Raw genomic sequence first — 12413 nt, 5'->3', positions numbered from 1 at the left:
TGAAAGAAAACGTTCAAAAGCAAGGTAAAATTGATAAACTAGCATTTGTAAATATTATGAAGGTGATTTGTATCCTTAATGATCAAGAAAACTCGTTAAAACCGTCCAGATAGAGACTGATCAATATTACCCCAAAGCATCAAATTCTGAACAAAGACTAAATACAATTTTTAAATCAAATTTAAAATAGTCTAATAAATTTCTGCAACCATGGTTTACATTCATAGGAGTCTAGTACTGGTTTTAAAAATATGAAACATGCTACATATCTACCCCTTAACAGAAAAAATAATCGAAAAATATTGAAAAAAGTGATCAATATTACCCCGGATTACGGTACTCAATACTAAGCTCGGCAGCCGAACTCAAATTTATCCTTTTTAATCGAGGGTTGTTTATTTGCAGGGAATTGAAGGATGGTTAAAATTTTTTGTACCCGGATGTTGCTGTTCCGGTACATTGCATTGCAATTACAGAACGGTGGAAATTGTTGATACTCCCGGTCAAAACTACAAAGGAAACTTCCGGATTTCACTTCCCACGCGAAGTAAATAACATCCGAAAGTTTCCGGACATTCCAAGCCGCTCACCATATGATGACAATGACGGACAGAATTTCACGCTGACATGGTTGACATTACATTTTGAAGTTCCTTCAAAGTCTTCCGGTAATTGTTCCGGAAAGACAAAATTTTGTGTCGTGTTCGTTGGTTGCTGTTCCAGTTCGAAGTGAACTCGCTAAGTGTTTTCAATTCAACAAAGAGAGTTAAATTTTTAGTTCATAAGGTCGAACTCAGCTTTGCTCCCTCGCCGAAAGAAAAAAAGGGATCAGTTTCGAATTCGTAGTTCGAACGTCGTTTTGAACCATCGCAAGGAGGCAAAATGGTACCTACTTAACTTTAAGTTCATAGAATCGAACTATGTTTTGAACCTCGGTCATACTCAATTTTCAGTTAAAAAAACGAGCGTGTAACAAAGAACGCATCTGATCGATCGACTCAAGCTTGTCTTCGAGAAGTGAACTTTCTTGCTTCTCGGTATCAAACGAACGCACAAACAAAAGAAATTTTTCCGCTCGCGACCAGGTGAATAAGACATCACCTGGATTTCTTTCTCAACCGCCATTGCAAAATTAAAAAATGCTCAAAACTTGCAATCTTACAAAAAAAAACTTCCGGAAACAACGCACCCACTTACACGATCTTACCTGACTTCCAATCTACGATTCCACCAAATTATGACCGACCCTGAAAACATTAAATCATGCTGGCATATCATACATAGGGGAAAACTGTACAAGACGCACCAGCGGGGATGTCCCATGTCATTCTTTCTCAAATATACACTTACCTACGGCTTCGAATAATGTTTTTCTTCATTTTTATTGTAGCAAACAAGCTTTTTCATCATTCAATAGATGAAAAGTTCACAAAATCTACTTTAGTTCTTAGAAACACAGGAATTAATGGAATCAGCGTGAAACTTGTTATTTATCATAAGTAACATATAAGGTTTTAAGGTAAAACAGCATAAGCAATCTGATCAAACTACAGCTTATCGTTTTACTAATCATGTGCACTTTCGGAAGACTATTAATATTTTGATGTATTTTATTAAATTCCTACAAATTTTATTAAAAATCAATCATATGAAGATTGGGTCAGAATGCCCACAAGACCACGTGTTTTACGTTCAAATTTTGAATGCTGTTAACTTTTAAGAAAACCCGAATATCAAAACAAAATGCCATTCTTTTTATTTGCTGACTCCCAAATTACGATAACAATGCATAGTTATAACATATTCTGTCCTTGTTCGAGTTAAAACGGTGCACCAATATTCGACTCGAAAAAACTATCGGCCGCCATGTTTGCCGCGATATCACTATATCAGTCAAAAAAAATGAATTTCGTTGCCTACTTGAAGGCGTTTTATCTATAAGGATATAAAAAAGTGTATTTTGAAAAGCGAAATTTTCGATGAGTTTAGCAATACTAAATGATTTTTAGCCAAAGAATGGTAGTTTTCAAACATACGATGAATATGTAATTAAACTTTTGGTGTTTCAACAATTACATTCCGTATAATCATTGTTCTATTTCTTACCACCCTTCCTGTTTGGTGCATTCTGTCCACTAGTTTTGGCATTCTACTCCGCGGTTTGTTTTCTGGCTGTTTTAGTTTTTTTACAAAAATATCATATTTTTTCTTTTCGATGATATGTAAATTTCATTCTTAAATCGTCGTAAACTTTCAATTTGGTTCTTAAATGATTGGTATCGCTGTAAATAGCAGTTCTGCTTAGCTGGTGCGTCTTGTACAGTTTTACCCTACATATCCAGCAATCCAGCCTCGTGAGGGATCAAACTGACATCAAAATGGCGGATTCTTTCGAGCACCACCACCTGCACAGTACGTTATCCACTCTACTGCACATGCAAACCGCTTTCTTATTTCTTTTGTAGCACTTTTTCTTAGAAACTGCTCCGAACAACTCGATCGTTCATGCACTTGTGATCGAGGGTGAAGTTCCAAATACCAAATTTCTACTGAATTGTACCGATGGCTCAAATTCCATGCACATGGATCGGGTTTTTATTTTTGCACTTATAGTTCCATTAATTTGGTTCTCATTGATCGCACAATTGATTCTGCAGACACAATGTTCCATTGTTCAGAACACGTTGTTCACAAAGTCTACCATTTTGTGATTGGGCAACCGTTCCGATGCTCTTTTGCGGGTGAACGATCAAGTTCCGCGTTTTCTGTGGTCATTTCACTAGCACAAACTGTACTTCCGGAAAACTAGATCACATCTGGTTCGAAGGACCACTATGTAATGTTCATAACCAGATTTATTAGAGTCTCAAAATAATCTATGTACCTAAGAGAGCCTAAATTATGTAGATACTCTCCTATCGCTAATCTACTAACAATACAAGTGATAGCACAATACAATAAAGTCATCTTCAATGCTGCTATAAAACTACTACAGTAGTACATGAATTTTCAGAACACTATTTTTAGGGTGTTTCAGCGTTAACACCATTCAAATAAATATAATCGACATAGGAATGTTTGGAATTTGAGAAAAAAAAATTGAACCCAATAATGGATATAAACAAACAGTAACATTTGCTAACACATTTTTACAATTCAGATGTTTGTTTCGGTAACCTTTGTTGATCAAAGAATTTTCCATACCGAAAGTAACCCTGTTTATCGAACTGTAGTAATATTTCCATATCTTTATTGGTTTAACGGCTTTGAACTTGAGCAAACTAATTGGTTGCGAAACCATCTTGCTCCCTTAATTGCAAACTTCTGCAACACAAACCAGAATCCCCCTCGATTTGGGGAAACATTTAGTAACTGGTCAGTTGGGCAGCTGTCATAACGTTATCTCCTCGTAAGCACAATGTGCTGTTGAGTTTACTTTTCCAAAGAATCCGCAGAAAGGTGGTGTTGAAAATTTAAACTTTCCCTCCCACACAAATCGGAAACAGGTTGCTTTTGGTATGTTCTAGCTAGATGGAAGGGGTTGGGAAGCCGTGAACAGGCAAAAATAAAATCATAATCCATAAATAATGTTTTGCCAAAACATCCCCAAGTTGCGCGGTTTGGCAAATCATTTTGGCTCTACGGAATATGGGTTGGGGGAAGGTTTTTGTTAGTGTCTAGTTTTCCGCGGTTCAGGAAATCTGATTACCCGCCACCAAAACACTCACGTTCCACACATGATTTCGGGGCTTTCCTTTCGGAATGGGGAAAGCAAACGTAAACAGTGACTCAAAATTACAGACAGTTTACCGCGTGGTGTACACATGACTGCGGCTATAAAAGTGCCAATAAAATCAATTGAATTCAACTAATATGTAAATATTTACGCATGTTTTAAGGCTTTCACAGCTGCTTTCGTGGTTGCAATTTTGGTGGGATAGGTTTTGGACTTTTTTTTCCATTTCGGTCGTTGGTTCGGAGAGATCAAAAGACTTCAAGTCAATCATTTCGTTTTTTTTCCAATTAACACTCCAGAAACTTGGTCTTATTGAATTACTTGAAGAGTCTAGCACAGACAAGTCTGTGAGTCTAGTTTTAGTTCAATCAAAGTACAATCAAAGATTTTTTTAGAATTATATCAAAATGTAGCGGTAATTTTTTTTTTATCTTACCTTAACTTCGCTCATGTTTTTCAATGGTTAAACTCATCGTTATAAACTGGTTAAAAATGCTGGATATGCCTTGAGTTTTCAACTTCAAACTAGGCTATGGATTCGATAAAAAATCTTTCAAACAAAGAAGTTTTGAAGCCAAATAATCTTAACAATGTTTATTGCCACCTGCCTTCTGTACATCACATTTACCATGCAATATTTCTTTTATTCAGTGGGATACAAGAATAAAACATATACTGCTGTAATCTTCAGAATCCGAGGAATCTAAAGGTTTATAATTTGTTGTATTTTTATTGAAGCTAACGAGTGTTATATGACGGTTTCTTGGCAGGAAATGTGTACTTTATTGAAGCTAAGGGTTGCCTTCAAAGCTTTTTTCTCTTCGTAAAGGTAAAATAGAGGTTTTTTGACAGCCAAAAAACCTATTAAACTGACGAATGTCATTTCATTGAAGCTAACATTCAAGCTAAGCGTGGTTATCTTTTCCCATCAGTTCTTTTGTAGAATAATTTCCAAAATCAGATTTACTGCTGTATATGTTTGAGAGCAAAATTTTAAATTTATGATAAGGTTTTCATCGATCTTAATTTTGTGTTTTCTCATCCTCATTTTCAAATGTATCAAGTTTTGGTCCAACAAAGCTTTCTTTGAGGTTCCAAAACGGTATATACAGGATTTGTGTTTGAAAAATTCGGATTAAGGAAAGCTGGGATAGAAAATTAATTTTTAATTAGTAAAGTATTCCCTTAAAGATTTTTCCTCAGCCCATTTTTGTTCGAATAGCCAACGAGGGTAATAATAAACAAACCATTTTTTTTTCTTTTTTTTTTTTTTTGAAGAATTCTTTTTTTGTTCACAAATTGAGAACACCCTCGAAAAAGTTTCTAAGAGCATGTAATCAATCCATTTGAAATTTTTTGACAAAACTCAATTCGCATTGAAGTTCTGTAAAAGCTTCGCAAGGAACAAAAAAGTTCGTAAGAAGTTCTACATGGAACCAAAAACTACCTGAAAAGTTCTGTATGGTTAGTTGGAAGTTCGTAACAAAGCACGATAGGCCAAATTAATACCCGGATTTTGTAAGGTACTTGGAACGCACAAAAATTTTCTGTGCTTAGTCTATGTTTAGTCTTTTTTGTTCGTTCAGAATTCGAAATCAAGCACTTATGGAAAACGGTTTTTATTTCTCTCGAGTAGCTTTTATTCAGGAAAATGTGAACTTTAAACCAGACTTGTAAACCATCGACATTTTCTCTGACAGTCGCACAGCCTACTTTTATCAGTTTCATTGCTCGTGCCATCAAACGAATGCGACCGAAAACTTGCCGAACAGTCGACTACCATCAAACGAAACGACATTCATTCTTTTTTGTGTGATTGTCGAACGAAATTTCGTGTCTTGGTTCACGAGAGGGATAATTTGATGGTCAAACGACCATAATTCCCGACAGTTTACGACATCGCCTATCTCTTTCACGCAGCAGAACTTACAGACTCAATAAGCAAATGCAATCTTTTCTATTCACTCCCTCCTGTTGAAAAAAAATTCGCCACTCTGCAGCGCCGGGTGATGTTTGGATGTGTTGGTCGAACAATGTGGAATGATTATCTCGATTATCTGCGCAAGAGGGATGAAAGTCAAACGACTAACCACAACAAAGATCAAAATTTCATTTGACATTTGTTTGCTCTCCGATCAAACGATTGCGCTCTCCACGATTGTCACGAACGATGTGTGGTGGTTGTCTCCGGAAAAATTCAAACGAAGGTGACCACTTACAAGCCTGCTTTAAACGTACAAGATTAATTAGCTATGTGATTTCTGGTTACTTGTAGAGTGTCTTCGGAAGCCTTTTATATTAATGAGGTTTATTTTAAGGTTTTCTGGACAGCCAATTTCTATTTATTTGAAAGTGATAATTGTCTTCAAAGCCTTCTAAAGGGTGAAACGGTCAAAATTTGGTCAATATCAACTTGACGTATTGCTTTCAATTTTGCATTAAAAAAAACCTGATCACCCCTCATTTTGAAGGTGTGTGTGTGTGTGTGTAGAAAGTTGCTCCTATTTGGATTTTGGAATTCACTCTTCAGTTGTCAAAATGCCGTCCAAGGAAGAAGAGCAGCGTATCAAAATTTTGCTCGCGCATCGCGAAAATCCGAGCTACTCGCACGCAAAGCTGGCAAAATCGATAAAAGTTGCCAAATCAACCGGGAACGTTTGTCGACAGCCAGGAAGTCGGGATCGGGGGGAAATCGAAAACAGGAAGCCACTGAGACGACAAAGTGAGTTGCCGGTAGTTTCAAGCGAAACCCTAACCTTTCTCTCCGAGATGCCGCAAATAAGCTGGGTGTATCGTCTACAACCGTGCATCGAGCCTAAAAACGAGCCGGACTATCGACTTACAAGAAGCCAATTCGCGATGATAAACAAAATACGACGGCCAAAGCGCGATCCCGGAGGCTGTACACGACGATGCTGACGAAGTCTGATTGCATGGTAATGGACGACGAAACCTACATCAAAGCCGACTACAAGCAGCTTCCGGGACAGGAGTTTTATACGGCGAAAGGAAGGGGAAAGGTAGCAGATATTTTCAAGCACATGAAACTGTCAAAGTTCGCAAAGAAATATCTGGTTTGACAAGCCAACTGTACCTGTGGCTTGAAAAGCAGCATTTTCATAGCTTCCGGGACTGTCAACCAAGAAATTTACTTGAAAGAGTATTTGAATAAACGTCTGCTGCCTTTCCTGAAGAAACACGGTTGTTCCGTACTGTTTTGACTGGATTTGGCATCTTGCCATTAAGGTAAAAAGGCCATGGAGTGGTACGCCGCCAACAACGTGCAGGTGGTTCCCAATGACAAGAACCCTTTCAACACGCCAGAGCTCCGCCCAATTGAGAAATACTGGGCTATTGTCAAGCGGAACCTAAAGAAGAGTAAAATAACTGCTACAGATGAGCAGCAGTTTAAGGCAAACTGGCTTTCTGCGGCGAAGAAGGTGGACAAGGTGGCTGTACAAAATCTGATGGCAGGGGTTAAGCGTAAGGCCCGGCAATTCGGACTTGAAAAAGCGGAAGCCTAAATGAATAATTTTCCTGAATTTTATACTTATTAAAATTGAAAAAGAAATTTAATTTGATTTTTTTAATAAACGATTTCACAGATTTACACGCGTTTCCTCTTGACCAAATTTAGACCGTATCACCCTTTATTTTTATAAGATACATAGATTCAAAGTTTTGTTGGCAGCCAACTTGTATTTTACTGAAACTAACACATGTCTTCTTTCTTTAAAATGTTGTAAACATTGAATTGCGAGTTCAATGAAATTTTGTCCTAGTTTTGTTTATAGGAATCTCAATGAAATAACACAACAACGCTTCACAAAAACGAAGCTTTTAATAAACTTTTTGAAAACACCATGCCTTGCTTACAAAACCAAAGGGTTTTAAGTTATTTCTTGGGAGATGTGTGATTTCTGATTCTAATTGTAGCGAATTGTACAAAGAATTCCCAAGCATCCAGCATTCCCTTAAAAAGGTTCCATAGAAGCTTAATCAGCTCTCGTTTGTGTCTGAAGAGAATGCTAATCAGCCCAAAATTTAAGTTCTTAAAGCTACTTTCAAGTTCGTTTAGGTGGCTGTAGAGAACGCTATTCAGCTTCTATGAGAATGTCAAAGAACTTCTACGCACCGGAAAAAAAAATCCGATTGACATATTGCTCTGACAACCAGATGTCAAATTGCTAGGTTGCCGGTCTATCATGGTCGATCTCATTGGTTGTAATTATATTGTTTTGATAACAAAAGCTGCTTACGTCTAGAGAATTGAACCACTGCTCTTTAGGTTGCAATGAAACTCATCAGCCTCTCGACCAGTATTTAAAGTTAATGTCATTTGACTAAACTAAACTTATTTTGTTTAAAGGACTTTCAGTACACAATATGAATAGTAACAAAAATTCGCATCATCAAAAATTCATTCAAATATCTTAACATTTATAAGAAAAATTCGAAAAAAATCTTGAATCCCATTTGTAAATATCAATACCGATATAAACAAAACAAATTCCATGACAAGAAATTGACAGGCATTTTTGACATTGACGCTTAGAATTCCCACATAGGTTCTGTATAACACCTTCAAGTATCTTAATGGTGCGTTAAAGAATGTTACGCGAACGTTATCGACCTTCTTGAAAGAAGTTCCGTTAAAAGCGCTTAGAAGTTCCGTTATCGATAGTTTAACCTTTCAAAGGGCGATGATTGTTCCTGAGTAACTTTTACGCGACAAGAGTCACCTGAAGTTCCCGTAGAACATTTTTTCAGCCAAATGTGAACTTCGGAGTTCCATCTTTAAGTAAAAACGCGACTTTTGGTTGCTTGGGTTTATAATTTTTTTTTTCCTAACAACTGTTAGACGTTATGCATTCAGTTTTGGAATTACTCTCCAATTAATTATATCATATGGTTACCTACATTCAGGCGTTCATATTGTAACCTCGAGTTCTTCAAATACCCAGTACAATTCATAATTCGTTATTACGATTACTTAATCTACAAGGTTAAGTTTTGGAAAAAAATAAAATTTATATATAAGAAGATAACATTTGAAATTACAGAAATCTGACTTCATATGTATTTTGAATTTAAATCTCCACGTCTTGGAAAAAGTTCGTTAAGAAATCAAAAGTTTTAACACTTGAACGAACAGTAAAGAAAATGCAAACAAACAGTTGTCAAGCAAATTTCATCCCAGGACTTCTCTTGTGCTTAACACAAATCTTTCAGTTCATCAACTACATTCTCGATAACTCCAGAAGAATTGTTTCGGATGTCAAATCCAATCGATTCCTAGATCGTCCTTTAGTTCAAGAGCTTCTTAAATCGATTCCACAGATTGTTAATTGAGTAGATACATGCACACTCAGTATATCAATGGAACTGTCAAGGATCGTAGCAATTGGATTCACCATTGCCTTGGCAGCTGGGAACTGTCAGGGCGAATAAGAGGCTAATCTGGTGTAGCGATCATTCGTTGTTTTTTCATTCAGTCTATAAAAGATCTAACAAAAGATCATCGATGCATAAACGAAAACCGGATCGCGAAACCGCAAATTGATCCACACACCGGCTGAACTAAAGTTAACTTTACCGGACGGAACTCTACCGGGAGTTCGTTCAAGTGTACGGGTGCGGTTGTCATGATCTTTATGTAATTTTGCCTTTTTTTTATCCCCTGTTCTAATTCATTCTAGCCCACTTAAGGTTAAGTGGACAAACTAAAATTAATCAATTGCCTCGGACAGGTGCGACGGACCTGAAACATTTACCCCAAACTTTCCGTTTACTAATGTGCTACTTTTCCCCGTTCCGTTTGTATATTTTCAGATAAGTCGAAATTCAACGCAGCCAATCGGATCACTTTTCGATTTCCATCGAGCAGCTGGATCATATCGGGCCTGGTGACGATTATGGCAGTTCGGTACAGGCCAGCCCGGTAGATGAGTGACAGTGCAGAAGCAGCAGCGGGAAAAATCATACTTATAAAATACAAAAAAGTAGCATCAAAATGAACTGCGAACGAAGAAGGTTGCCCAATTTAGTTCCAAGTTTTATTTCGGGAAAAGCGTACTACGCCAAGCGATTTGTTTAAGGTTGTTCAGTTCTACGTTTAGGCCATTATAGTTTTAAGACGTTTACACACCTATGTATGTAGATAACCAGTTCACGTACTTAGTCTGGAGGCAGAGAAACTGAAGCTGAAGAGCTGTGGTATTTTTATTTTTTGTAATCAATTAGTTTTTATTTATCGGTTGCCAAGCAAATGAGCCACGTGCTGTGTGCTCTACTAGTTGGAATGCCTTCTGGGCATATTCTGAATTCCTTATTTTAACTCGATAGTGAGCATCATCCTCGTTTATTATTATGATTAACAAAATGTTTGTTTTGTTAAACCAAAGCCATACACATATGTAACTGTATGTAAATATTCTGTAAGAGTCGACTGCTGAAGAATAAAATTAAGAAATAGAACATTTCCTAGAGTGTATTGAACGACCAAAAGAAATTTTGCCCTACTAAGTAGTTATAGATGCGCCTCTCAGTATACTTCAAAACTGTGTCACGTTTTAATGCGCCTGGAAGATATGCAATATCGTTGGATATACATAGCTATAACATGACTTCAAACTAAGATGCGCTGAGCTCATCGCTGAACCAAGCATTGGATAACACAGGGGAACAACATTTTCGGTGCCTGTGTTTCTGTATTTTGGAAGATTTAGACTTAAATCCTCAATTCAAATCAGATTTTTTCTATCACCTTTGAAATGTGATTATGTAGTAATAATATGTTTGGAATTTTTAAAATTGATCAGTTTTGTGCGGAATTACCTAATCTTTGATTAGTTATGAACTGTCTAGATGAAAAAAAAAACTAATGTAATATTCACTTTTTTCATGTACAATTTACAATTACAATAAGATATAATTACAAATGGTCGAAACAAAGTTTATCATTCCCTAGTAGTCGATGGGAATTTTAATATTCATTTTTTATCTTTCATTCAAGGAAGGATTCAGTCATTGCCTGGATATACTAGTAGCAGAGATGCAATGCTTAAAAAAAAATTTAAGGTATTTGAAAAACACAATTTATTAACTAATACTTAACAAAATGTCGAATATTCCAATGAAAGTGCAACAAAATTTCGTTAAAACTTCAATTATTTACAGAACAGAAGAAAATAAACAAAAAGGCAACTTCTGCAATTTTTATTTCAAAGGACTAAATTACTCGCGGTTCAGAATAAGAATTCAGAATCAAAATTCTGAATCAGAATTCAGAATTCAGAATCACAATTCAGAGTCAGATTTCAGAATTAAGAATTCAGAATCACAATTCAGAATCAGAATTCAGAATCAGAATTCAGAATCAGAATTCAGAATCAGAATTCAGAATCAGAATTCAGAATCAGAATTCAGAATCAGAATTCAGAATCAGAATTCAGAATCAGAATTCAGAATCAGAATTCGGAATCAGAAGTCAGAATCGGAATTCAGAATCAGAATTCAGAATCAGAATTCAGAATCAGAATTCAGAATCAGAATTCAGAATCAGAATTCAGAATCAGAATTCAGAATCAGAATTCAGAATCAGAATTCAGAATCAGAATTCAGAACCAGAATTCAGAATCAGAATTCAGAATCAGAATTCAGAATCAGACTTCAGAATCAGAATTCAGAATCAGAATTCAGAATCAGAATTCAGAATCAGAATTCAGAATCAGAATTCAGAATCAGAATTCAGAATCAGAATTCAGAATCAGAATTCAGAATCAGAATTCAGAATCAGAATTCAGAATCAGAATTCAGAATCAGAATTCAGAATCAGAATTCAGAATCAGAATTCAGAATCAGAATTCAGAATCAGAATTCAGAATCAGAATTCAGAATCAGAATTCAGAATCAGAATTCAGAATCAGAATTCAGAATCAGAATTCAGAATCAGAATTCAGAATCAGAATTCAGAATCAGAATTCAGAATCAGAATTCAGAATCAGAATTCAGAATCAGAATTCAGAATCAGAATTCAGAATCAGAATTCAGAATCAGAATTCAGAATCAGAATTCAGAATCAGAATTCAGAATCAGAATTCAGAATCAGAATTCAGAATCAGAATTCAGAATCAGAATTCAGAATCAGAATTCAGAATCAGAATTCAGAATCAGAATTCAGAATCAGAATTCAGAATCAGAATTCAGAATCAGAATTCAGAATCAGAATTCAGAATCAGAATTCAGAATCAGAATTCAGAATCAGAATTCAGAATCAGAATTCAGAATCAGAATTCAGAATTCAGAGTTCAGAATTCAGAATTCAGAATCAGAATTCAGAAACAGAATTCAGAATCAGAATTTAGAATCAGAATTCAGAATCAGATTTTAGAATCAGAACTCAGAATCAGAATTCAGAATCAGAATTCAGAATCAGAATTCAGAATCAGAATTCAGAATCAGAATTCAGAATCAGAATTCAGAATCAGAATTCAGAATCAGAATTCAGAATCAGAATTCAGAATCAGAATTCAGAATTCAGAATCAGAATTCAGAATCAGAATTCAGAATCAGAATTCAGAATCAGAATTCAGAATCAGAATTCAGAATCAGAATTCAGAATCAGAATTCAGAATCAGAATTCAGAATCAGAATTCAGAATCAGAATTCAGAATCA

At 35.8% G+C, this 12413-nt stretch overlaps 1 protein-coding gene across 1 annotated transcript in view; it reads left to right on the top strand.

The window, feature by feature from the left end:
• Positions 1-10213, top strand: part of LOC129738835 (uncharacterized) — a 54412-nt gene extending 44199 nt beyond the window's left edge. The window contains exon 3 of the mRNA XM_055730141.1: positions 9569-10213. Coding sequence (XP_055586116.1) covers positions 9569-9681 — 113 coding nt within the window. The 3' untranslated portion in view covers positions 9682-10213. The remainder of the gene's footprint in view (positions 1-9568) is intronic.
• The last annotated feature ends 2200 nt before the right edge of the window (positions 10214-12413 follow it).

The sequence above is a fragment of the Uranotaenia lowii genome, chromosome 1, assembly GCF_029784155.1.
Source record: "Uranotaenia lowii strain MFRU-FL chromosome 1, ASM2978415v1, whole genome shotgun sequence".
NCBI classification, from domain to species: Eukaryota; Metazoa; Arthropoda; class Insecta; order Diptera; family Culicidae; genus Uranotaenia; species Uranotaenia lowii.
The sequence above is the reverse complement of the archived record's forward strand: the minus strand, read 5'-3'. Positions and strand labels throughout refer to the sequence as shown.